Source organism: Enhydra lutris, unplaced genomic scaffold, assembly GCF_002288905.1.
Source record: "Enhydra lutris kenyoni isolate GAN:26980312 unplaced genomic scaffold, ASM228890v2 scaffoldscaffold25, whole genome shotgun sequence".
Classification (NCBI taxonomy): Eukaryota; Metazoa; Chordata; class Mammalia; order Carnivora; family Mustelidae; genus Enhydra; species Enhydra lutris.
In genome coordinates this window covers 6,686,431-6,713,352 of record NW_019154109.1, presented here as the reverse complement: position 1 = coordinate 6,713,352, position 26,922 = coordinate 6,686,431, and the positions used below count along the sequence as shown (strand labels likewise).

Below are 26,922 nucleotides of genomic sequence, written 5' to 3'. Positions count from 1 at the left end.
TCTCTGAAAGAATCCAAGAGTGTAGCATGTACTGATGTCTGTGGTGTAAATACTCTCACCATGAACAAGTTCAATCTGCCAATGTGATGTCCCTGAGTGTCGCTGGGAAGAGATGAGCACCAGGGGCAGGTCATTGCAGAGTATGTCATAGACATAAGCTCAAGAACATGGTTACGAGTAAAATATAGTAAACTAATTGGAAAGGAATGAGTTTGAGTATTTATTGCATTTATTTTCAATGTAATGTATTTAAATGCGAACTTGTAATTTAATCTTTAATAAAAGCTGTGGTTAACGAGCGGCTTGCAAAAATCCTACACTTGATCTTAGCCAAAAGGCCGAGAAGCAATACAGCTTACAAAATTCTCGAAAATGTAATAATTGGTGCTGCGAACCTAGTAGTAAGATCTGACTAAAGCATGCCACTGCTTCTCCCCCTTCCTCCTTCTTTTCCTCCCCTTTCTCTTCCTCTTCCATGACTTCCCGGCATTCCCTGTAGGTAGGAGGGATGGGGACTCTCCGAGCTTTGCTGCAGATGCTAATCTTCTCTGAGTCAGGAGACATAGGTGTTAAGCAAAGAGGATGAGAAATGCAAATTTGGCTACTAAAGGACATTTATGCACACGAGTGTGTGTGTGTGCATATGTGTGTGTGCACGTGTTTCTGTGTGTGTGTGTATCGATTGTGTATACGTATGTCTGTCTGTGTGTGTGTGTGTGTGTGTGTGTGTGTGTGCGTGCATGCATATAGAAGGTGGCTGAAGGCAGTAGGGGTGAGTTTTGCAACTGGTTCCTGGCTGAATGGAAGACCACCGTGCAGAGGCAGTCGTGCTTTGGGAGGTGGCGAGGGCTGCTCGCCGCGTGTGCGGAGCAGGCGAGCTAGCAGCAGCGGCCGATGGGGAGCCGAGGCAGGCAGAAGTAGGCACTGGGGAAGAGGCCCAGGTTGATGGGATTGCCGTCCAGGCGGATGTCCTCCAGCTGCCTCCGGCTGTGTTTGTGCTCCTCGGTGTCACAGAAGGTGTCGCTCTGCATGGTCTCTATCATGTTATTCTAGAAAGAACACACAGACAGCTGCTACACCTCTGCCTAGAGAGGGCCCTCAGGCAGCGCCAAAGGCAGATCCCTGGCAGGTCCCTTCCTGAGGCTGGGGAAGCCGAGGCACAGAAGGCCAAGGCCGTGCAGCAAGGGGCGAGGGGAGGTGGCCCATGGAGGATGGATGGAGAGTGAGGGGAGAGAGTTAGAGGGATGAGGCAGGAGGATGAAACAGAGGGGAAGGGAAGGCAGGGAAGGAAAGAGCAGTCCACTGAGATGGGATGAAGTACATGGGGGGACAGGAAGCATTTTCAGGAGAAGGAGAGGAAGGCAGTCACCCGTAGGCTGTGGACAATGACCTGGGCAAGACCTCCGATCCCTGCCTCCAGTGAGCAATCAGTGAAGGAGACGCCTGCCACTGCCTAAGGAAGGTCCCAGTTATCTGACCTCTGTGTCCCTGGCCCCAGTCAGCGTTCTTGCCCTTGGGGTGCAGCTTACCTGCAAGTGCAGCGAGCGCAGGCTCAGAGGCAGAGGCCCGGGGATGGAGCCCAGAAGATTGTCAGCCAGGTAGAGGAACTGCAGCTTCTCTAGCGCCTGAGGAGGAGACAAAGGGCACAGGAGGCTGGCAGATGTTCTTGGACCCGGCAGGGATGGGCGCCTGATGTCACCCCATTCATTCACTGAGGGTCTCCTGAGCCTCAGCCTCGAGCCAGGCTCAGCACACGCGGTGAGAAGGGTGCTGCAGGGACTGCCCAGCCTCTCAAGAGCTCACAGGCACCAACTCCTACTGGACACAGAAGGATCGGGGCTGCGTTGAGGCCTGGCAGATGGGGGAGCATGTAGGGCTGGTCAGCTGGTAATGAGGAGCAGGTGAAGGGTGGGCAAGGGGCAGGGAGGGGGTGGGAGGGGGTCGCTTTCAGTCCAGCCTCAACTTTTCTGCCATCAGAAAGGGATTTTCCCAGATGAAAAGTCTCCAATGCTAAACCCGGGATGGCTGTGGAGAGCATGTTCGGGAGCTAGCCAGAGCCACGGAACGAGAGCCACGGGCACGCGAGGCAAACTAAGTCTGCGTGTGTTTCCACACCAGAACCGTTCCTGGAGCTCAGCCCAATTTGTGCTGGGGGCTTAGCCCTTCCCATCAGAACCAGCCAGCCAGCGAGCAATCAGACTGTCTCCCACAAGCATTTGCTCACAGAAGGACAACAGTTAGTTAGTGGCGGGTTTTGGAAATAAAGGTTTCTGTAGAGTTTGGGCTGGGGCCAGCACTATGGCAAGTCCCATGCAAGCCCGTGTTTTTGGGGAGCAGAAGCTGCGGGTGCAGACAGGTGAATGGAAGGATGCTCGGGAAGAAGCCAAGAGACTGCATGCCCGGGAGACAGAGAGGGAGAGCTGCTGACCTTGACTTCCAGCACCACCCGCCCCCCATTTCCAGTAATGAGGCCTGAATTTCCATTTCCTGGAGATTCATGGCTAGCACGTTGTTAAACACCCTTTCTTTCTTTCTTTCTTTTTTTTAAATAATAAGGACTTTTATTTATTTATTTATAAACATTTTTTAAAAAAATTTATTTGACAGAGATCACAAGTAGGCAGAGAGGCAGACAGAGACAGAGAGAGGAGGAAGCAGGCTCCCTGCTGAGCAGAGAGCCCGATGTAGGGCTCGATTCCAGGACCCTGGGATCATGACCTGAGCCGAAGGCAGAGGCTTTTTTTTTTTTTTATTGATACATTTATTTATTTTTATTTTTGTTTTTTTATAAAGATATCATGTATTTTTATCCCCAGGGGTACAGGTCTGTGAATCGCCAGGTTTACACACTTCACAGCACTCACCATAGCACACACCCTCCCCAACGTCCATAACCCCAACCCCCTCTCCTGACCCCCCTCCCACCAGCAACCCTCAGTTTGTTTTGTGAGATTAAGAGTCACCTATGGTTTGTCTCCCTTGAAGGCAGAGGCTTTAACCACTGAGGCACCTGGGCGCCCCTAAACACCCTTCCTTGCGTCAGAAGCAGTCTGTTGGCAACAACAACAAAAGTTTAATACAATAATGGGAACCGATGAAGAAAATGGGGTTTGATTATTAGACGCAGGACAGGGTTGGAGCAGGGCTGTCCCATGAGGGCATGGGTGTGTGTGTGTGTGTGGCTGTGGGCAGGGGTGGCAGTGGGGAGACGGTGGGCTACACGCCCTGGCTCACCCTGAAGGCTCCAGGCTGTATCCCCGAGCTCCGGAGCCGGTTCTGGCGGACGTCCAGGACCTCGAGGCTGGCGGGCAGCGCAGGCAGAGCCCCCAGCTGGTTTTCTGGAAGGATCAGATCCTGCAGCTCAGGCAGCAGCCGGAGGGCGTCGTCATCAATGGAGGAGATAGAATTGCTGGAAAGGTTGATCCGCTTCAGTTTTGCTGTGGGGCATGGGGGAGAACACAGAGAGACACGGAACCTACCATCTTTCCTCGCCCTCGCTGGACCCACCTGGACCCCGCTCCATCCCTTTTAAGATAGGGAAGGCCGGTCTGTTCTCCACCTGTATGAGGTCCAAGCCAGGAGATATAACGTCATAAACCAGGACCCCACCCCGGGGGAAAGCCCTCAGATTCTGCAATGCTCTCCCCTTGAGTTCTGCCCTGTGGGGCGGCTGCCCACCTCGGAAGGGTTCGGTAGAAGGCAAGACCCGCCAGGCCCACCAATGCCTGGACCCATTCTACCGCCGCCCCCCGCCCCCGGCCCCTTCACAGCTAGTTTACAGAAAAGGTTGCCGTGACCCCGAGGGTTCTGGGAATTAGTGGCAGGATCTGGATGAGAGCCCAGGTCTCCTAGCAGAGGCAGGGTAGAAGGCATCAAGGAGCAAAACACATAACAAACCACAATTAGGCAAATCGCGTCAGGGCTGTGGGGCTGAGTTAGCCTGGTCTGTCCAGAGACCAGGAGGGCACAGAGCTACAGCGGCTTGGAATCTGAAAATGCAGGCTTGATCCTATCTTCCCTTTTCCAGCTTTCCAGAGCTTTGGGGAGTGCAGATGAAGACGGGACACTTTTATTATCCAAAATCTTCAAGGGAGGGGATTACAAAGGCTTGGGGTTATTGCCATTGGGTAGCTGCGGAGACTGAAAGCTAAGGGGGAAAGGCTAACTCACATGGGACACTGTGTCTGTGACTGTTCGTGGAAAGGGGCACAAGGCAGGGGGCCTGGGGGTTCCGGGGGTTCCCTCCGATAGGCCCTCCCTCATCTTCTGCCAGGGCACCACGTACTCAGCCCTTTGAAGTCTCCGGCTCGGATCTGGCGGATGTGGTTGAAGCGGGCGTACAGGTAAGCCGTTGTCTTGGGAAGAGGAGGGATGCTCTCTAGGTCGGCATCGTCACAGTACACAGAGGAACCAAGGCACACGCAGACCAGACAGGTGGGCAGGCCTGGCCCAGGTGGAAGACAGAACAAAGGGAGACCCTTCTCAGTCCTCCTTTAGCCTCTGGGACCAAGGATCCTCACTCAGGGAGCATGTGAGCCATGGCCGGAACGGAACGACACAGTGCGCTGAGGCCATGCTGGGAGCCGCTCCCAGCCTGGCACTCAGCCCCCAACCTAACAGAGGCAGACCCGTTACCAGTTATTACCCAGTCCCGGCCCACAGGTGCTTTTTTCAGGCTCCAGTCCTCTGCAGGTTTTCCTGGGCCTAGGTGGGTGTTTTAGGACATCCACTGATCTCTTTTCCATAAGGCTCCTCTCTGGTCCCCAAAGGCACAATGAAGATGAAATAAAGCCAGAATTAAGTGGACTGGCCAACGGTTACTGGCTCTGCCAGCTGCCTTGCAGGCAAGGAGTGAGACATGGCGTGTATGGCTCCAAGAAGCACAGGAAAGTCACAATGGAGTGGACAGTGCTTGCCTAGAAATCATTTCCCTTCTTAGGGTATCAGCATCCCAGTTTTCTGCTGGGCAACAGTTCTCTCCTGTTCTCATTCCGTGGCCGGTGGTCACTGGACATGGGCCAAACTGTTTTCAAAACGTTGGGAGGCTTTCCTGGCTCATTTGACTGAAGAGCGCAGGTGGTTTCCATCACTCGCCATTACAAGGGACAGAGATGATGGGGGACCATCGGCCATCCAACTCAAGGGGGAGGTCGGTTAGCAGTGACACAGCCCCATGAGGAAGAGGCAGCTCTTCTTTGCAGGCAGGGGCCGGGGTGGGCAGAGCAGAGACGATCTCAGCATCCTTCTTACCCCAAGGCCTTGAATGGCAGATTCGGCTGAGGCCCTTTATGGTCTCTTTAAGCCTGAGATCCTGTAGCTCTGAGAAGTCACGGATTCCTACTGATGCCCCAATACCCTAGATCCACCCAAGACAAATATCTCAAGAGAACGGGATCCAGGGACAGGCGAGTTAGGAATTAACTGCATCCCGCCTCTGCTCCAGTCCTGACTCCCAGCAGAGTGCCAACCCCTTACTGCCAGATACGCCAGCATCCCGGGCTCCAGGAGGGCATCAGGGAGTGGAAAGAGCTGCTAAGGGGGAATTTAGAGCCGAAAAGCAGTAGGACTGCTTCACTTGCCCTCATGCCAAGTGACAGCCACAAAATTATTTATTCTCCTCGACAGGCTTTTAATTGTCTCTAATCTAATTACCACTCAACCTGGTCCCCTAGTGATGCTATTAATTAAGGTAGGGTAGCTCTGCTAGGCAAGCAGAGGGCTGGCTTTTTTCCCCCCTCCTATCCAATTTGTGCATTCACTCAAAAGGGTTAGGGATAGCCAGCCTCTCCCTTTGGGTTTCTTTCCTTCCTTCCGTCCTTCCTTCCTTTTCTGACTATGCCCTTTTCTCCGCTTCTCCCTTACAGTGAGGGCTAGCCCTGCCCTTTCACTCCCTACCCTGACCACACCGGTGCTGGGCCAGTGCTGGGTCATGGCTGCATGGCCTATGAACTACGTGCCCTGGGACCTGTGACTGTGAACTCACCATGGCTGCCTGGGGAGTCCAGGAGGCCCAGTGTCGTAAGCCTGTTCATTGGGGGCTTGGAGGAGAGTGTCCTCGGAGTCACTGTGCTCTGAGCGGAACCGACCCTGGTTGGAGGAGCCGGGCTGGTCACTTTGACCTGGGGACAGAGCACACAGCACACAGTAGGCCAGTTTTTGCTTGAAAAGGACTTTACTGTGAACTCTGGGCCTCAGTGACCAGTTTCAAACTTGCAAAGAGTCACTGTGGGGAAAGGGGGAGGGAGGAAGGCAACTTCCTAAAGTGGGGCTGACGCAGCGTCTTCCTTATATGGAGAAGGGACTCGGCCAGCAAAGGGGAGCGCAGGGATCCAGCAGGCAGCTGGCCGCCCAGCTGGGCCAGAGCTAGAATCCACATCTCTGGAGAGCCCAGGCCAGCACTGACCAACTCACATAGCTACTGGGTGCCGGCTTCGGATCAGCCCCTGCAAAGGCCAGAAAGGGCCGAGAAAGGAGTTCAGACTCGAAGATAGCCTGCGAGCAGACAGGGTCACGGAGCTTCTTTTTCTAGCGAGTGTGTGAAGACATGGCTGACCCCGTCCCTCCCACGGCGCTATGGATTCTGGTCTGACTTAGGGGCAGGGGGACAGATATAGGACTTTCAAGGGGGGTGAATACCGCCAGGTTTACTACAAACCAACCAAGAAATTGGACTTCTGTTGTCCTCTTTCTTAGTATCATCTAAGTGACAAGTTCCCCCAGAGGGACAAGAATCTCTACCTCCTGGAGAAAGAAGGGGAGGCTTGAAAGCCAGGCCCCCGGCGCCCAGTGTCTTGTGGGGAGCGCCGCTGGTCTGCCGTGTGCCCCTTACCTCGGGGAGCTGGTCCCCATAGTCCGTGAGCCCCTCATAGTCGCTCAGGTCAATGACCTCATCGTAGTTGTCCAGGTCCAGGACATAATTGCCCAGGAGCCCGTAAGCATCGCCTTCCCCGGCCGGATCTCTCCTCTTCCTCTCCTTCGGGAGAGAGGCAGTCCCTGTCCCCAGCAGCGCCAAAGCCAGCAGGCTCAGGAAAGCCGTTTGCTTCATGGGGGTCCCCGGGAGGAGGCGGCCGCTGAAATAAGGAAGAAGCTGAATCAAAGCTGAATCACCTCAGAGTCCAGCCCTGCGGAGTGGGCAGGAGGAAGGACAGCCGTCTGTCTCTTCACCGTGGGAGCAACTCACAGACTCACCCCACTTCCCGCCCCCACACCGGAGACTCAGGCCTTTCCTGATACACTAGTGCGTTCATGGCCTTGGCAAGCCCCTGAGGCTGGGGCTATGTCGGGGTGGGGGGGGCTATGTCTCCTGACAGCCCCTCCCACCGCCACCCCACTTTAGTGCCTACATGCTTTGCACACACACACTTCTACTCACTCACACAGGCGTGTGTAGACACCCGGTAAAGGCTCGTTTACTCATCGCACACAACCACACACACCAAGTACTGCAGTTAGTCACGAAGCCAGATTTAGAGAAACTTCGTCATCAAGGAGTCTTGTGCTTTTTAAGAGATTATGCATTCTGTCACCCCGTTGCTCAACAAACATTTATGGGGTGTCTATTATGTCCCAGGCACTGGACTTACCTCTGGGGGTACAGAAAAAAACAGGGCACACCTAGTGCCCTCAGAGCACATGGGTTTAAAAACAGACATATGATCTAAAAAAGGATGTTGGTTTACAAAATACACTTTCTAAATGCACCTTTTTAGAAACAAATGACTGCAGAAATGAAAATGTTCTTTGTAGGTAGTTGTGGGAGTGAGTGTGTCCGCATCTAGAGCGTTCCCTAGGTGTCTGCGCACGTGCCCAGGTGATTCTGTATGTGCGTGATGAGCGTGTGTAAGTGTATGCACATGTGCACAGACCGGGGAAGAAGTGTGTGTGGCGTGGGTGTGAGGAATCTGATGCGTCTCCGATAGTGGAGCCCTCCCCAAAGCCGGCTACGGAAGAGTCTAGCAGATTCTCCCCCTCTGTTCATTTTCGCTGGGCTAGAGGTAAGCCCTTTGCAGTAGCAAGAATGAGCTCTCCGTCAGAGCCTTCCCCCTCTCCCACCCTCCAGCTTCTCTAGCCTGGAGTCCTAAATTCCCTCCATTCTCCGCCAGCCCAAGCTGGCCACTGGACTGCACCCTAGCCCTTCATTTCTATACCAATAAGCCCAACACCCCTCAAACCGTGAACCTTACCCCGCGCTTATTCTTGTTGTAGAACAGAACCTCACAGCTTCCAGAGAAGTGGGGACTCTGGTGGCAAGGTCGTCTGCAGTGGGCCAGGGTTGGGTGGGGAGCTGGCCAAGGGGGCATGTGACCAGTCAGACTTCTCTTCTTCCTGGAGTCCTGCTGTTCCCCCTCCTCTTTGCTCAGCGGGTCCCCCATCCCCGTGTTCTGTTTGGTGAGAGGGAGTTCTCTCTCTCTCTTTCTCTCCACTGGCTCCACTCCCCGCCCCGCCATACCCCTCCCCACCTCCCACCCTCACCTCTCCTCTTTCTCTGTCTGCTGCTTTTCTCTTTTCAGACCACTGTTAAGAGCGCTGGCAGGTTCTTCTTTCTAGGGGAGCGGGCGGCAGGTGATGGAGCGCTCAGGAGGGACAGGGCTTGCCTCTCTAGTTTTTTTTTCGGATGGTATCCAAAGATTCAAAGAGGCTGAGTGAAGGCACAGTGACCTCACAGCCACCCACCACCTGGACCCCAACATAGGACTGTGACTGAACAAAAATAACCAGAGGGAGGTGCTGAAGGCTGGGGCAGGCCCAAGAGAAGGTGAATGGGGGATGAGGTAGGATTCGAAGCCCAACTTCAAGTTTCCCAACAATGATGATGATGATGGTGGCAATGAGGATACAAGAAATTTTCTCATCTGCTGAGGTGGAGCCCTGATCAGGAACCCCAGAAGCCGTTGGGTGGGTTCCTCAGGAGGCTGAGAAGAATCCTCTTCCCCATGCCCCACCAAAGCCGTCTATGTCAGAGAGATTCTCTTTTCCTCAATTTCTTGTGCCGTGCCTGTGGTGTGAAGGCAGGAGCTGGGTGGGGGGTGGGTGGGTGCTGTGTGTTTACCTGAGTTCTTCAATGCTCCGTCCCCCTCACAAGATACTGAATCCTGGCCGTGAAGCGCCACGAAAATCATCTAGTCCAAACAGCTTATCCAACAGACAAGAAACTAGAGATCCAGCTAGGTGCAGTGACTTACCCAAGGTCACACAGAGCCAGAGCCTGGGCCTAGATTTCCTGAGGCTCAGGCCTGAGCACTGTCCTTTGTTCATATGATCCTGCCCCTTTTCACCTGATCCCCTCCACCCTGCCCACCCCAGCTTGGAGATCTTGTGCCTCGATGCCCTGGAAACAGACGGCATTGTCAGAACTCATCTCTGTCCTGGCAAAGCCGGGGAAGGGGCAGATCGCCAGCCTGGCCCAGGGTACAGTGCACGGTCTGCCGTGTTCCCGGGCACCAGCTGGTGAGGAGGCGGCATCCCCCAGCCCAAGGACCTGCTCACCAAAGGGATGCCGGTTCCCATGCCCCTGGCAGCCCACTATCTGGGGAGAGGCACCAACAGGGGCTCTGCAGGGGGGAGGGAGAGATAGCCCTGGAGCCAGCAGGATGCCCAGGAAGCAGATGGTACATTTGGCGCTCTGTCCTCCCCGACTTTCTCTCCACAGCCTGGGCTCTGCAGGCAGAGCCTAACCGTTCCCCCACCCCCGTCCCCCAAGGCAGGCTGCACTTGGCTCTTCCTCCCATCCTACGCCATTTATTCCCTGCAAGGAAAGCAAATGCGACTGTTCATTCATTCCCCCTGCCGCCTGCTCCCACTCTCCCTCCCCACTTTCTCGGTGACACGCACCTACAATCGGTCCTCCCCCACATACTTTTTCAGCTCTTCGGGACCCCACAGGCACAGCCAGTCTCCTGGGGTGCATGCATAGGCTCCCCCCGCACCCTTGTAAAGAACCCCTTCCGATGCAGTAGTCTCATTTGGGACCCTCTCCCAGATTCTACTCGTGCTTCTCCTTTTCAAGCTCACCGGTCACACTCTCTAGTTCCCATGAAGTTCAGGACGGTCGGTGGCAGGTGTGTGTGACCTGTGTGAGAACACACTAACCCTTGGGCTGTGGTGGCGTGCAGCTCAGCTCCCTGCCAGTGGGCACGAGGGGGCCGGAGGGTCAGGGGCCCTGCTGATCCCCGGGGCTCATTAGGAGAAGCACAAGGCGTGCTGATGAAAAGGAGGTGGCAGGCTGTGGGGACAGGAGTCTGGCCAGCTGACCCTGCTGCTGCCCCTTTCATGGGCGGGTGTGGAAATTTCAGGAACCCTCCTGCTTTTTGAACAACAGGGATATATTCCCTGCTGAGGGCCTGTAGCCACATAACTCTGTGACCTGATCACATTCCTCTCCCTTCCTCAGACGCTTCTCCATGCCTTCCTACGTTTTGGCTCGTGCTGTTTCCCCTCCTGGTTCTGTGCTCCCCTCACCTCTTCCCCACCAGGCAAAATCTGACTCATCCCTGAAGATCCAGCTCAAATGATAGGAGCCATTCTTGGCGTCCCTCCACGGGGGTAGAAGCCCTCTCCACCGTGCTCGTTGAACCCTGCATCACTCCAAACACGTAGGACATGGGATCACTCCATGGGATTTCCCCTTTCCCACGCTAAGAATTCCTCACGGGCACGGACCGGGATATTAACTGCCCTTGAATTCTTAGCTGGGAACCTCGCACACAGTTGAGGTCCACTGAAACCTGCTGAGTTGAACTAAAGCAAGTGTTAAGGAGGCAGAGTGGATGGGGCAGGGAGCATCTGACAGTTTTCGTTCTAAAGAAAACGGGGGGTGGGGAGGGTTATGTGTGCAGGGGAAGCTCACAAGCCCACTTCCGGAATCCACCTTCTGTCTGAAGACAGACTTCCGGGCACCCGGTTCACGCCCTTCTGTGCAGCCTGGAGAACCTTTGTTCTTCGCCCCAGTACAGCTCTGCCTCTGGTTTGTCTTCCTTACCCGGAGCTGCCCACTAGCCTGTCAGTGGCCCTTGGTGGGGGAACCGTGACTGTTCTGTGTCTTTCAGTACCTGGCCCCAGACTGAGCATTTGGGAGACCCTCAGCAATTTGCTTTCTGTGGTTTGAAGGAATCTGAGCCTCTGGGCTTCAAATGCAGCTATCGGATTTCTGATCTGACTTTTGGAACAATTTTTCATGACGGTTGTGAGTTTGGGGGATATTTGCCAAGAGAAGGCTTTGGAATTGTTTTCTTAAGAGTTTCTTAGGAATGAGATCCTTTCTCCACCCATCTCTTGGAACCAGGTAAGAGGTGGGGAGGCGGGCGGGGTGGGGGTGGGAGAAGGCGAGAGCACTTCAGGATAGTCTTGACTTGTTCACGCTGTCAAGTTCAAGGAGGAGATTTTTCATATTCCTTTATTTCCTCTGCTGTGAAGCGTGTTGGAGTGTAAAAGTTGTTTCACAAGGTTATCATGGTTTTGAAGAAGGAACAGATATATGTAGAGTAACCCACACATCTACTCACACACCTGTGTACGTAGGTGTCGGTGGCACTGGAAGAATGAACTTGTGTATGGAGGAGGGGCTTCCTGAAATCTGCGGGAGGTCAGCACATTGTGTGTGTGTGTGTGTGTGTGTGTGTGTGTGTGTGTGTGTCTGTGCGTTGGGGTGGGGGTGGGGTATCGCTTAAAGGCAATTTCACCCAAATCCCCTCTAGCTTACAGCTGCTGGGAGCAATGGAGGAAAGAGACTCCATCTACATGGGGTTGATGAGATGATGGGGATGGTTTTGCTGCTGAAACAAAAGTTTAGGTTTGCATGAGCCGAAATGTCCCCTGTCCCCAGGGGGACCACAGGCACCACGCTCCCCTGAGGGCCTCCTCCGAGGGGCAGATGTTGTGAGGGGTGAGGGCAGGGCAGAAGCGGGGCTTATCCAGGCCTTAGCACCGGGTTGCTTACAGCCACGGTAATATATTGACTTTAAGCAGGAGCCTTGGAGAAACCAGCGGTAGCTAGGAAAGACGGAGCAGTTATATGGGAGAATGAGGGAAGGAGGCTAAGAGGAAGTGGGCCATGTATTCTGTAAATGAGCTAAAGAGAAAGGTGAGATAGACTATAATGGGAATCTCTTGAAGTTAGGGACCTAGCTTAATCCAATTTGTTAAAAAATCTCTGGAACTTTTCTCAGCCTAATGAGGCTGGGCATGTTGTCCTACTTGTTTCTAGAACTTCCACTCCCTTCCCCCACTACCCCCCCCACCGCCGTACACAGTAGAGAGCTGTGGAAGGGCAGCGTCTACTAGAGGAATGAAGGAGAGGGGGAAGGTGAGTGAGCCCTGTGGGGCCCAGGCTCTGCTTGGAGGCCAGCCAAGCCACTCACCTGGCCCAGGCAGAGGGGAGGGGATTTTCAAGGGGGAGGGACAGTCCATATAGGGAATAAATTACTGCGAGAGGCTGGGATAAGAGAGAACCAGAGCACGGTTTAAAGAGTGGAGCCTTGGACTAGACCGTGAATGTTGGAGGGACCTGGGCGGGGCATCTTATCTACCCCCTTAGCTTCTAGACTCAAGGGCTGTGGGCAGAAGGGACCCGCAAGGTCAGACAGCAAACAGGAACAAACCACATCCTCACCTGGGTTCCTGAAGGTTCCCACTTGTGCTCACTCATGGTGGACATCAGTCCCTGGCCTCAAGACCTCTGTCACTTTGCATCCTTTACATCCCAGAGGAGCAACTGTGCGCACGGCCCATGGCTTTTCAAGTTGGAACCTGAGGCCAGCTCCTTGACCTTGTACAACCAACCCAAAGAGAGGTGAGGAAGACAGGAGCCAGCTGGGACCTGCACCAGCCACCAGGTGTCACTGATGTGCCTGTCTTAGCATGGGGAAGTCCATCTGTGCTTCTGGGAGATTTCCGGGGCTCCGCCCTTTCCAGAACACTTTCTCATGAACTGCTTCCGGGCTTTGGACAGGATTGGGCCATCACACTGATTGAGAACAGATGATGGGGTGGGGCTGGTGGCACCAGACCCTATGGACACCCGAGGGGCCCAGGCATCAGACCGGCAAGGGGGCTACAGGCCCCATCCATACCCACAGGGGGCCCACCCGGGGGCTCTGACTCCCACCCCTCTCCCACTAGCTGATTCCAAGTTCCTGGAACTATTCTTCTCCTTGACTCCCTGCTCTTACTCTTGAGATAGAGGCCCAGCCAGGAGGGCGTGTGCTGAGAAGGGCCCAAGCCGGTCCTGTGAAGAAACTGCCGGAGGCAGGCCCTTGTGGGAACCCTGACCCTCCACCCTCTTTCAGCCCTTCCTTTGTACTTCCTTGCTGGAGAACACGGGCTGGTAAAGAGCCAGCACAACGTCTGGTGCCAGCGAACAGGGCGGCAGAGCAGCATTTCTGGAAGGCAGGATCCGTGGCTAAGGGGTCTGTCGGGGCCAGAGCTGCCCATGATGTTGGAGTCTCCAGCAGGACTTTCCAAACCTCACCTCTGGGCTGTTCTGACCACCTTCTGCTTGCTTCGGCCGGGACCAAGTTCCAGATGTTAGCCCATGGTCCCGACTTACCGGGAGTGTCAGGGTAGAGGAGGAGGAGAAAAGAGGTTGTCTTTGGGCACAGCTCTGTGCTGCTTGGGCCAGAAGTGCGGGTGTGCAGTGGGTGTCCTTGAGCTGGGTGAACCAAATCAAGCCCTTAGAAGTCTTGCTTGCTCTAAAAGCCTCAGGAGCAGCAGAGCACGTGGCTAGTCCCTGCCTCGGGAAGGTGGGAGAAGAAAGGCAAAGCTGGGAATGAGAAAGGAGGATAGAGGACATGAATGGTGGGCACAGGCACCGGGGTCACCAGCATTCAAGTGCGGTCAGAGGCGATCCAGGGGGCAGAGTAAGGCCTAAATGACCACGGACTGCAGCAGACGGAAGCACATCATGAGGTCCAGTGGGATGGGTGGCTTCAGATGGTTCCCGTCCAGCCGCAGGTAGCGGAGGTGTGGCACGTTCTCCAGATCCGAGGAGAAGTCATGGAAGGCAACTAGATTGTTGGGGCAAATCTGGGTCCCATTGATCTCTGTGGAGAAAGAAGGGAGAAGTCAGCAGGTACGTGGGTGGGGAGATAGGGACAGACAAGGCTGGAGGCAAAGATGAGGAAGGAGAATGGGGTGGGCTGCTGAGGATAAGAACTGGAGTGCTCTTCTCTGGAATTGGCTGACCTTGAGAATGTGTGACCAAGGGTGAGTCAACCCTACCCACCCCCAGGCTCACTTTACTTTAGAATCAATTAAGTCAGAACCAATCAACCATTGTTGTTGGAAATCCACTCAGTAGAGTCATGGAGGAAGTCAGCAGGAAGCTGGACTTTCAGAGATGGGTGGGACCACAGCAGGTGGAGACGTGGGGGATGGGGTTCCACTAGAGTGACCTCCCGATTTGAAGGAAGTTGTAGAGGCAACGAAGGTCACGGTGGAATCCGGGAGTAGTAACTAGCACAGAGAGATATCCTAAGGAGATAAGCTGGACAGGTCAGCCGCGTGGTAGGCTTTCAAATGGAAAACAAGATTCCACTGTCTCCTTTGCCTCTGGTGAGGTGACAGCAGGTTTGTCATCTTCTGGATGAGTTTCTTCTTCCCCCTAAATCTTGCTTCTTTCATCATCTGTAGGGCCAGCGTTGTTGTTAGTGACGCTCTTCTTCTACTTGGTCTCCTTCTTCCTCTCTCTTCATCATTGGAGTAGCAGAAAATCAGTGGATTTTTTTTTTCGCATGACCACTGTGACTTTGGACTATGACCTACCACCCTGACACTCAGTTCCCAAATCTGTGAATTGGTGAGAGTGGTACCTGCCCGTCACTCCAGATTAGAGGATATTGGCAAAGGCATTGTGCAGACTGTCAAGGACAGGGCCGGAAGCAGCATGAAGTCATTGCTGAGAACATGGCTATCACACTGACCTAGGGCTGGGCTCCACCCTCTCTGTCCGTTGGTGACACTGGAGATGGGCTGGGCACAGAGGAGACAGGTGGAGGGAGTGTGATTTTTCTGACTTCAGCCTCCAAGGGCTGGATGTCCCCTAGCAGCCTGCCCTTCCACACCCCGAGAGAGACTGCTGGCCATTCTGCCTGGATTTTTGGCCTATCTAGCTTTTGGGGTAACGCATTCCATCAGTTTACGACCTGCAGGATAAAATTAAACAGTTTCCCCTTTTCCTGAATTTGTTTTTTGCAAGCTTCAAAAAAAGCCCTCCCCTACTTCTCGTAATTATCCCAGATGAGTGAATGAACCTGTTCATTTGTTTCAAGATTCTAGAAATTCAACAATCTCCCTCTCATTCTTTGGCTTGGAAACGAAGGATTCCTAATGTTCTCTTAGGGGTGCTGCCCTTTCCACTATCCCCTTCAACCCTACTGCTGCTACATTCCTGGTGTGGATGGAGCCTGGTTTAGTTCAAGGACCAGATAATACTCTCTCTTGCTTTTAAAGCATTCTGTCAATACTTTGCTCAGAGCTGACATTGTTGATCGAAGAAAAGCTGGGACTTCTAGCCTCTGCTTCCGGGCTGCAATTTTTACCCCTAGCCCAGGACCCTGTATGGATTTAGCTTGGGCAAATTCTGCCTGAAATGTGCTATCTTATGTGATTAAGTAGTCCAGCCTTCCAGCTAAATTCAGAAAGCACCAGCACACTGGCATGCTCTTCTGGCTGCCACATCTTTCCCAGCTGCCTACCCCGAGTACATAGCTGCCTTGCTATGTACATATTTTTAAGATTCTTCAAAACCTAGCCTCAGGCTTCCTCTCCCAGCTGCCAGCTTGTGCAGGGGACAGGCCCAGGACATTTCAGAGAAGTGACATTCAGAACATGTCACTGTTTTGCTTTCACGAGAATGTTCGAGACCACGTTCCATGTCTACCTTACCGGTAGATCTGGAGAGCAGAGAAGCTGGGGCTAGTGAGAAAGGATGGGGAGGAAGAGCTGTTACCCTCCAAACATGGTACTTGGTCCATATTAACCTATTAAATCTTCATATCAACTTTGTGACTGAAGGTATTATTCCCATTCTCATTTTACAGGTGAGAAAACTTCCCAGAGAGGGGAAATATCTGTCCAAGGTCACACAGACAGTAAGTAGCAAGGTAAAGATTTGAAGTCCAGTGCCAAACTCGGTGCTTTTTTGCTCTACCCCCGCCCCCCTCGCCCTAAGCTCCTAGAAGGGATTGAGGCAATAAGAGCCTCCACTTCCCTGGCTGAGGCCGTGGCCATGGCCATGGCCCCGCCCCGCCCCCACTCACTCTCTATGCTGTTGTTGTTGAGGTACAGGTGCTCCAGCTTGTTGTTGATGGCGGGCACGCTGCTGATCTTGTTGTGGGACAGGTGGAGCACGAGCAGGTTGGAGATGTTGAAGGAGTTCTTGGGGAGCCCCCGGTCTGACAGCCTGTTGTAGTTCAGGCGAATGAAGGCAAGGTTGGGGAAACCCTTGAAGTAGCCATTCGGGATGGTCTCGATCCTGTTGCTGTCCAGGTAGAGCTGGTGAATGGCCGTGGGCACCTTGGGGGGCATCTTCCTCAGGATATTGTGGGCCAGGTTGAGCTGCATGAGGTTCTTGAGGCCCTGGAAGGTGTCGGGCTTGAAGACGCCGTCGCTTAGCTTGTTGTGCTGGAGATCCAGGAGCAGCAAGCTGTCCAGCTTGCTGAAGACGCCGGGCGGGATTCTGGAGATCTGGTTCTGGCTGAGCCTCAACTGCTCCAGGTGCCGGGGCAGGGCCGAGGGCACTTCTTCGAGCTGGTTCTTCTCCATGTAGAGGAATATCAGACTGGGCAGTTTCTCCAGAACCTTCTGGTCTATCTTGCGAATCCGGTTGTTATCCAGGTTGATCCACCTCAGGCCGGTGGCATTCTGGAAGGACTCCACGGGGAGCTCCGTTATGAAGTTGTTCTGCAGGTAGAGGTAATGGATGCGGGGGGGGATGACAGGGACCTTCCGGAGGTTGCGGCTGTCACAGTAGAGGGCGGATGGGAAATCCGGGGGGCAGTAGCATTCCCGGGGGCAGTCAGGGAAGATAGAAGGGGGGCCTGGTGGGAGAGGAGGGGGCAGGTCTGTAGGCTCCAATGGCTCATGGGGCGGAGGAATGCTGGGTGTGGGCCTGGGTCTGGGTCTGGGCCTGGGCCTGGGTCTTGGTCGCCTTGTCAGCTGGCCTTGGGCCACCGAGGCCAAGATGAGGAGAAGTGGGAGGAGCCAGTAGAGGGATGACCTCATGGTCCAGGTGACGCACCTGCAGGGAGGAGACACAGGAAGTTATTAGCCTGCTGGACCTCTGGAATTAGAGGCCCTGTCTTGGCACAAGAGTTGGCCAGGATGGGTCCCAGGGGGGCTGTGGGAGAGACCTGTCAAAGCATCTCTTTGTCTGCCTGTACCCAGCAAGTAAGAAAATAACATGGACTTGAGGGTCAGGACCCCCAGCCAAAGACCTAGCCTGCTCTGGTGAGGGTGAGCCATCCTGGCAGAAGGCACATCGGCTGTGACTCAGGAGCTCTGGGATTTGCTGGAGAAGACCCTTAGCCTCTCAAGTGCTTGGTCTCCCCACTTACAGCGTGAGCAAATCATCCTGTTCCTAGAAGAGGGATGTTAGGAGGCATGAGCCATAGGGTCCTAAGCGGTCCATCTGGAAGTGTCCTTAGAGATCCCACAATTCAGTTGTTTTCAGACTGTGCCCCCAGTTCTGTGGAGTCCTCCGAGGGAGGGAGACTGAGTGGGCAGCCCTGGGACATCCCCAGCTCGCCCCTGTGCCAACCTTAGCCACTCTGTATTTTTAAATCAGCTGTGTAGAGAGGTTTGACCAAAGCATGTATTTGAAAGAAGAGCCGTGTTGCTAAAAATGATTTGAAATCCACCCTTCAAACCCAGATTCTACAATTTACAGAAATGGGGGGGGGGGTCCTGGAGGGAGGAAGCAGCTTGCCCAGGCGAGGAAGCTATTGAACAGCAAACCCGGGACAAAAACCTGGGCAGGGGGTCTCCTGCCCTCCAGAGCAGGGCTTGTGGAGGTCCTGGAAAGAAAGGAAAATGCTGTACTCCCCCCGCCCCCCCCCCCCCCCGCCCACCACCACCCCGGGCTCAGGGAACGCTGCTCTTTGCCAGCCAGAGGCACACCAAGAATTTCTCCCCAGATGTGGAGGCTCCTGTGAAAATAAACAGGGCAAGGATCAAAAGCTGTGGGGAAATCACTTTCATTTCTTCTGACTCGGTCTCGCCGCCCCCATATCCACTGGAGCTGCTGGTGTTGAGACGATATGAAGAAGAATTTCCTGCCGGCCCCCGTGACATAGCGGAATAAGTCACCAAGGGCTATTTTGGGGCTGTGCTCCCCAGGGGCTCTGATGAGCCTTCAGAGGGGATCACGTGGGTTGAGTTGAATCAAGCTTGAAGAACAGCGAGAGGACCAGGGCTGCCCACTGACTGGCATGTCCCCCAGCTACCTCCCCTGGATGTCCTGCCCCCTCTCCCCCACTGGGGCCTTCAGTCGTCTCTGTTCCCACACTGCTTCCCCTGGCCCACCTTGCTGCCACCTCAGGAGGTGGTGTCTGCCCCTCTCCTTCTGGAGGTCTGGTGGGGGGGGTGGGGTACAGGCTCTCTGACCTGAGGGGAGCCTCCACGTTGTGTCCCCAGCTGCATCTGGACCCTGGCATTTTGCCCCTGGGCCGGGCCTCTCACTGGATTTCCTTTGAGCCCACATGAGCTTACAGGCCTCCCTTGGATGCTTCTTGCTGGCTTTGCTCAAAGGAAGATGCTAGAAACTGCTCACCAGAGGCTTAGTCCTGGCCCAGGTGCTCAGGAGGCACTGAAGGTGAGAGAGGGCAGAGCACAACCCCAGGGGGTAGAGGGTGTCTCCCTGCCCCTTTCACACATGCCCTTCATGCCTACCCTGCTCGCTCTCTGTCGTGTGCACACACACACACACACACACACACACACACACACACACACACACCTCCCTGCACCACACACATAACCAAGTTCATGTTCACATGTTCACTGTGTGTATGTGTGAGTCCTTACACAGTACTCTGAGAATGGGAGGGAGGGCAGGAGGGAAAGAGGGAGGCAAAGAGGAAGGGGGAGGAAGGGAGGGAAGGAGAGAAAGAAGAGGGGGAAGGAGAGAGAAAGTAGGTAGGAGGGAAGGAGGGGGGTAGGAGGATGAGAGGGAGGGGGGAATGAGGGAAAGTGGGAGAGAGGGAAGGAAGGAGGGAAGGAGAGAAGGAGGGAAAGAGGAAGGGAGGAAAGGAGGGAGGGAGAGGAGAGAGGGAAGGAGGGGGGAAGAGATTGCCCTGTGGCTTCTGTTACTTCTCCATCTCCCATTTAGGGGGTCCCTCCCCAGGCGGGCCTCTCAAAGGGGGTCCACGAGGGTCATTTCCCTGGGCCTCCTGTCACGAAGAAGAACCATGCAGTTAGATTCTTGGCTTTACCTCCAGCTGAGGATCCAACAGTCCCACAGGCCTGAAAAGAACAGACAACCATTGTAAACTCGAGTTCACCCCTTAGGATTGATGAACTATGAATTAATGTTTCGTAAGTCCCATAATTTTCTTGAAGATAGCGCAGTCATATGCCCTTTAAAGGAGTGGTTAAAGAGTAGTATGAGGAATGCAAACATTTTTAAAAGCCCCAATTTTTGTGGCCCTATTTGTTCTAGCATTTCTTTATTTTCTGATTACCTGGGAGCCGGAGATAAGCCAGAGGTCCCTCGGGATGGGAAGCGCTGCTTCAGGGAGGTTCCCCAGCCCTGGCTGCGGGCTTCCCCATTTCCTTTCCCTGCCTTTGTCACCAGAAGCATCTACCAGGTATCAGACCTTGAGTTAAGCAAGTAAAACTTGTCCAGAGCATCCAGCAAAGGCCCCTCTGTGGGGCTCCGGGACTGGGCAGCTGGCCTTTGCTCACGGGTGTCCCCAAGGGGCTCGTGGTCAGGAGGGACAGTGCTCCTTCCAACCACAGTGAGCACAAGTCTTCCCCATCCCCAGCTCCTGCATCAGACCCTTCCGGAACTTCTCTTATCTTCCCCTCACCCCCAGGCCCCAACCCCCAACCCGCTGTCTGACCTTTCTACATTCCAAACCTCTGAGGCTGGCCAAGCTCCTCTCAGAGCCATGAGGAGGGTTCGGAGGAAAAGTTCTCTGTGCCTGTTCCATGGAGAAACACTGCCTCTGCTCAGCTCCCCTTCTAAGCCCCAGGGCTCAACCACTTTCTACTGTGTGTGTGTGTGTGTGTGTGTGTGTGTGTGTGTCTCCATGCTTCTTTCTTGAGAAAACAGAGTTCATTTCTAAGGCTTTTTACACTGGGCAACGCCTATTCCTGCTGGAGCCCAAGTGTCCAGAGGCGGAGGTCCTGATGGCAGCCCTTGCTCCCCGCGGTCCTCAGCGAGGTCCCAAGTCCCCGAAAGCAGAATCTGTGTGACAGGGTGGAGGCCCCTGGACTCCGAAGCCCGAAGTCACACTTTCTTCTCCTGCCTTCCAGAGCCTTCCGTCCAATCATAAACACCCTTGGGGTGGGTCAGGAGTGGGTACGATTTCTAAATTTCGTGCGCTCTTGTAGGCACACCTCCCCAGCCCCAGCTTTCTCGCCGGGCAGTGCTCCCCGCTCCGTGGTCGGGCTCCCGTGCCCCAGCACCTGCAGTTCCGTGCCCCAGCACCGGCTCAGGATAGCTGCTGCTTCACGGGGGCAAAGCCCAAGCCAACACCCACTCTTTCGCTTGGGAACATTTCCTGCGAGAGTTCTCGCTGGAATTTCAGTTCCAAGTATTGGAGATCTGGGCTCGCATCCTGGCTCTGACCCTCCTCCCCAGTCTCATCATTTGTGCGAGGAGGAGGAGGACGAAATGAGATCACTCGCATGAAGGCATGCTGTAGAGCAGAAAATCTCCACCAGGGGCAGGGGGTTCCTCTCTTCACCTATTTATTTATAAAAGAGCCAGTTCTTTAGGGAGACTGACTTTTAAAGGGAACTGGCCCTCATCCCTGCCTGGCTCATGAGTTCATTCATTTGAGGCTCGGACGCCCAAGACTAGCGCAATGCTGAGGCTCCGGGCAGGGCTGGGATGAAGTTCACGTGGGTTTGTCACATCAGTACGGGCAAGTTTAAGGGTGATTGGCTTTACTTGGAGAGTGTGGGATTGGGGCTGGGCTGGGAGGAAGGTTGGGCGTGTCTCCCCTGGGGGTTGAAGGAGGATTACTCCACACTCCAGTTGACCCTTCAACGACACGGGTCTGAACATCGTGGGTCCACTCACACGCAGACATTTTTCAGTACCTGTATGTACAGTCCTATAAACGTGTTTTCTCTTCCTTATGACTTTTCACATCGCATTTCTTTTCTCTAGCTTACCTTATTTTAAGAATGCAGTATTAGCATACGAAATATGTGTTAATCCACTGCGAACCTTCTGGTCACTGGTAGGCTATCAGTACTTAAGTTTGGGGGGAAGCAACAGTTACATGCAGATTTTCGACTGTGTTGTGGGGGTTGGCACCCCAACCCCTGTGCTTTTCCAAGGGTCAGCTGTACTCACTGGCGGTCTTGTTCTTGCCAGATTTCCTGCCTAGTTGGTCATCTCTAAGCCTCCATGGCTTAACTCAGCCAGTCACCCCACTGTGGAAAAGGGGCTGTCCCTGGCCCCAGAGCCACAGTCATGGACACTGGGGTGACCCTCTTTCTTTGTCCCTTCTTTTTGTTCTACACCCAGGCCTCTGAAAGCTGTCTGGCTCCCTTTATCTCTTCCAGAAGCCCAGAAGGAGGCTGGAAGCCAGGAGAATCAGGTGGTCATTTGCTAGCAGAGGAGTTGAGACAGGCCGCCTTCCCCTCCAGGCTGCCTGAGCCCCTCCAAGTAGGGCTCATGTGGTCCTCAGGGAACGAACGGGCTGATATGGAGGCAGTGATGAATTCAACACTATTGATGCAGCCGTCCCTTTCCTGGGGGGTGAGTCAGTGTAAGGGTGAGCTGCCTGGGACAGTGGGGATACCAGACCTGGGGGGAGGGTTCTTGGCCCATCTTCCGCTACCTAGTTATGTGACCCTGTCTTCAGCCTCAGTTTCCTTACCTGTAAAACGGGGATAACACATTTTCCTATCCCTATATTCCTCACCCAGTTGTTGTCAGAATCAAGTGTGATAAGCGACTTTAAAATGAACCACAGATCAAGAAATACTAAAAATAAATATAACACTATTATGGAGAGACCATCTGTCTCCTCAGCGTCTACCACAAGGCAAAGTGTAAACAGAATGAAGTTTTTTTGGCCTGAGGCCACTAGTCCAGAAGAGCAAGTCTTCCATTCTGAGGGGCTAGGAATGGAGCAGGGGGAGAGGGCTGTCCTCTGACAGCCTGGTGCCTCACTGTACCCTTCGTCCTGCCTCCATCCCCCAGCATCCCTCACCCCTGAAGAAAGCCTCGAAGAATCTGTCTGATGCCTTGAGCACTCATAGAGCCGGGTCCCAACCCTGCAAGTCTCCTGTTGCTGGATCCGCTGGCGCAAACGTCCCTCTGCTGAGCTCCATTGTCCCCATCTGTAAAGTGGGTGTATTAACAGCTTCCTGTCAGATTGTTCTGAGGATTAAATGAGCAAATGTGTTTAAAGTGAGTGCTCAGTGAACATTAAGCTGCTGTGGGCGTATTTTCAAAGTAACTGAGTCTCTTTCCCTCTGGCTTAGCCAGAGGGCACCCCTGCCCTCCACCCAAAGGCAGAGACGGGTGGGTACTGATCTCCCCCAGCTCTTCTACACAGAGCAGCGTCCTCCCTTTGGGGTCTGTGACGCCACACATGGGTCTTAGAACCAACTATCTGGAGAGACCACAGAAGCCCCCAGTCACCTGGGGTGGGGGGAAGGCTCACTCTGTCTTTTCAGTTGTGGGGATGCTGGCCAGGGAAGGCTCAGTCTCACCTCCTTAGCTGGCTCTGGGGCCCCCTGTGATCTCTGACTTCCCCTCCCAACCTTTTGCACCTGGCTTTTTTGCCCCTTCCAGCCTTGACAGTCTTCCCTCACCTGCCCAGGAAATGGGGCTGCCCACCGGGGAGGGGGAGGAGGAGTGCAGAGCCTGTCCTGGCTCTGAGCCCATCAGGACAGACAACTGTGGGGCAGGGGGAGAGGAGATCTAGGAGGGATGGGGAAAGGCCCAGTCCAGTGCCCAGGGCAGGCGCATTAGCAAGTGAGAGGAAACAAGCTCTTTGGAGCTCTCTTGGGGGAACTTTCTGGGATGTTCCCTAGGATGTGGTTGCCGGTGCTTGCAGGGAAGGAGGGGAGAGCCCACAGCAGATCTTCCCTATTCCTCCAGGAGCTTGTTCCCATGCCCCAGAAGACGGTGGCCCATGTGGGACACTCTGGAGGTCCTCTACCAGACGGCTCTTGTCCAGGAGACCACACAGCTCTCCCGCCCAGCTAACACTGCCCTGAGTCCTGGGCTCTTCATTCCCAGCTCAGGTCTCTCTCAGGCCCCTGACTCAGGTTCTCAAACCCTGACTGACCGTCAGGAACCCCTCAACCATTAAACAGGAGATTCCTGAGCTCCATCTGGAAGGTCTGGAGTGACGGGTCCAGACATTTATATTTTTAGTAAGCTCTCGGGCCCCCCACCTTGCCCCCAGGTGATTTTGAAGATCAAACATATTTGGCGACCCTGATCTGCCCACCGACCTGCCCTGGGACACACTCTTGCTGCTGTGGCAGAATTGAGTAAGTTGCGGGGAGGGAGGGGCTACCTGGAAAGGAGCCCCATTCAATGACCCACTTTAGCTTTCCCCTTCCTGACTGATTAAGGAATTACTGTCTCCTTGCCCTCTGCCACAGGCTCCCTTGCCTGATGATTTTGAAATTGCTTTAAAGCGAAGCATTTTCTGGCTGCCTGCAGGAAAAAAAAACAAATGAGCTACCCCCAGAGCTGGGAATTCAGACCTCCAAGTCTTGGAAGCTGGGTTGCTTTCTTCCCTTTCTTTCCAAAAGCCAAGTGGTTTGGACCAGAGAGGGAAAGGCAGAGCTACTGGGAAGATACTGTGCGGGTTGTAAAGGCATTTTTTCTCCCTCCTACCCAATTAAGTTCTAAAGAATGAAAAACCCCCTTCCAGCTCCTGCTCTGGTTCATCTCCTTCCTCTCGGCCTCAGCTTAGGACACAGGATTTTCTTTTGGCTCTGCCATCTCAGTGGGAAGACGCACTTTCTCTTTGCTCTTCCAGCTGGGGAAGCATGTGAGAGTGTGAAAGACAAGATGGAGTGTGTGTGTGTGTGTATGTGTATGTGTGTGTCTACAGGCAGCTGGTCTCCGTGCTCCAGGTCAGCATGTGGGATGCCGAGTGTGGAGGTGAACGGACAGGACATCTTTCTACTACATGTGTGTGTATTTATGTGTGCGTGTGCAGTGAAAACGCAGCCTCCCTGTGACGGGTGTGCGCCCCGGTGGTGGTGTGTGACGATATGTGAAAGGTGCGAAGAAATGGGTTCTAGAGTCAGGTTTCCATAGAAACACCTGCTGTGTAGGAATACTGTGCTCAGCTTAACTCCCTGTGCTGCAGCAAACCTCTGAACCAAGAACGTTGAACTTCTGCATGGAGCAAATACATGGGCAGAGTGAGGGAGAGAAGGTAGAGGAGGAGGGCTCAGAAGAAATGTGGAAGCCTTATTGGAGCTCATCTGAAAGGTGTCTTTCCTACATCAAGAGGAGACAAGGTGGGAGGAGGGAAGGAAGGAAGGAAGGAAGGAAAGAAGGGAGGGAGGTAGGGGAGATGGAGACAAGATCAGCAAGATCAGTGGGATAGATAGATAGATAGGAGGAAACCTGCTGGAGGAAGGGGTCTTTCCCCCATCTCCCCACTTGGCTTACCTGCACGCACCTGCCTCTCCTCTCAGTTGTGGGCTTAGTCCCCCGGCAGGGCTCCCCCTCTTCCTCCCCAACCCTTTCGGTGGAGCTGTGGCAGCAGAGAGCCAGCTAGAAGTTCTGATCTCCCAGTGGTGCCTGCGTGCTCGTGTTTGCCTGACTTTTCTTCTACCAGATCCTAGTGGGGTGGGGAGGTTAGGTTAGGGGGAGGGACAGGCAGATTGTAGGGAGGGAGGAGAAGGAGGAGGGAAGGGAGGGAGGAAGGAGGGGGGAAGGGAGGGAGGGAGGGAGCTTGGGAAAGGAGGAATGACAACAATAAAGTCTTTATTTGGCAGCCAAAACTCCCAGAGACTCCATCCACACACCATGCCCACTAACGGACTCGTTTTTAATAACATTTCCTTCTGCCGCTGTTGCTTCTGGGGGGGAGATGGTTGGACCCACGTTTGGAAAACAAGCCAAATTAACAGAGGAAGAAGGCATGAAAAGCAAGCTCTGTACAGGCCAGAGCTGCGTAACTGGGTCCGGCCCCAGCCTGTCCCATTCCTCCTCCTCACCATTTCAGGGCTTCTGATGCCTAGCACCTCCCTGGTGTTACATTCCCAAACCAGTGAGGGGTGTGGGTTATTTCCTCTGAACAGTGACCACCCTGCCCTTCTTACCTCCTCTGGGAGGGTTCCAAGGGAGTGGGGTCTTGCTGGGCAGTGAACTGCCAGGGAGATGGTTTTGATTTGGCTGCCGGAGGGATGCTCTGAGGACCAGAGAGGGACGAGTCTGGCCTGGGAGTCACACAGCACAGGCAGACAGAATGAAGATTTGATGTAAGAACTGAAGTCTCTGTCCCTAGCTCACGTGAACAATATCAGTGTCTCTTTCAATTTCTCCATAATCTCACGCTCAGGAGAGATCCCGGGCTGTATGGTCCTCACACAGTACATGAGGAAATCCAAATGCCCCCTCTCCACATCATCCCAGAAGACCATTTCAAGCAAGACCATCACTCTCCCACAATCTCCCTTAATTAAAAAGCCACAACACATTTGCAGATAAGCAGTGCCCAGCAAAACTTCCTGCTGCCCCAGGCAACTACTTAGAAAACTCAGTGTTTACTTTTTTTGTCATCCCAGATAGAGCCAGGGAGTCTAGTGACAGTGAGCTGCCTCCACCCGCCTCCAATCTGGGGTAGAGGAAGGAACCCTGACATTAAGGTCTATGGCCCCGGGCTCTGCCACTTACAAGCTGTGCTGTGTTGGGCAGGTCCCCAGATCATGTGGAGGCTCTGTGTCCTAAGACACCTGCCTCCCAGGGTTGGGAGGATTCGATGATATCATAAATGGTGGTGGTGGCGGGGTGGGGGGGAGCTTTAGAAACCAGGAAGATGTTCGGGATGTGCCCGGTAATCAGCCTAAGTAATGGAGAAAGAAAAAAAAAAACCACTTCTCTCCCTATCCCCTTTCCCCCTAAAGCTCATGCCTTCCACAATCTGCTGGGAAGGTCTTGCTGGAAGTCAGCACAATTCTAGACCCACATTAGCCCTGGATGTGCCAGGCTACTCATGAATTTTGGTTTTCATCCAGATGGGATATGTCTCCTCCTGCAGAGCAAGCCCATCAGCCCCTAGACTTGCTTGGTTTCCTTAGGGTGCCAGGTGGTAAGGGAGTTCAAGAAAGATAAGCAAGATACATGAGGCACAGAGAGGGTGAGTGGGGGAGAGAAGGGTGGAGATAGATAGTGCAGGTGTGTGTGAGTGTGTGACTTGCTTCCATTTTCATGGGGTTCCATCCACATCCCAGAGTCTGTGCTCCTTGATGATGACCGGCTCCAAGCCCCGTCAAGTCAGTGTTTCTCCCTTTCTCCCTCCCTCCTCTGCCTTGTCCTAGGCTCTGCAGAGAGAATCTAAATGAAGCATGCGGTTGGCCAGGGGAATATTCTGGAATCTCAAGAGTAGAGTTTGCTAATTGGTGGCCTGTGGATCTAGAATGGCTTGAGAACCCAACATGTATTTTGATAGCTCATTAGCAAAAAAAAAAACCTTTTTATTATGGCAAATTGAAAACACATATGCATTTACATATTACACAATAGTTTCAATACACAATACATATTAC

The 26,922-nt window shown here is 53.9% G+C and overlaps 2 protein-coding genes across 3 annotated transcripts; both read right to left on the bottom strand.

The window, feature by feature from the left end:
* Nucleotides 1-878: 878 nt before the first annotated feature.
* LOC111151195 (opticin) lies at nt 879-7,155 on the bottom strand. The gene is made up of 6 exons (XM_022509003.1): nt 6,830-7,155; nt 5,984-6,119; nt 4,286-4,444; nt 3,235-3,437; nt 1,530-1,625; nt 879-1,049 (listed from the first exon to the last, which is right to left on the bottom strand). The coding sequence occupies exons 1-6, from the start codon at nt 7,043-7,045 to the stop codon at nt 879-881; spliced, it is 981 nt and encodes a 326-aa protein (XP_022364711.1). The 5' UTR covers nt 7,046-7,155.
* A 4,276-nt stretch (nt 7,156-11,431) lies between these two features.
* Nucleotides 11,432-25,037, bottom strand: LOC111150991 (proline and arginine rich end leucine rich repeat protein). 2 transcript variants are annotated; one of them, XM_022508672.1, is made up of 3 exons: nt 24,821-25,037; nt 16,254-17,233; nt 11,432-14,036 (listed from the first exon to the last, which is right to left on the bottom strand). In XM_022508672.1, the coding sequence occupies exons 2-3, from the start codon at nt 17,215-17,217 to the stop codon at nt 13,861-13,863; spliced, it is 1,140 nt and encodes a 379-aa protein (XP_022364380.1). In that variant the 5' UTR covers nt 17,218-17,233; nt 24,821-25,037; the 3' UTR covers nt 11,432-13,860. The 2 variants fall into 2 exon arrangements, with proteins under 2 accessions (XP_022364380.1, XP_022364379.1); XM_022508671.1 differs by lacking the exon at nt 24,821-25,037 and having other exon boundaries at nt 16,254-17,877.
* Between the last annotated feature and the right edge of the window lie 1,885 nt (nt 25,038-26,922).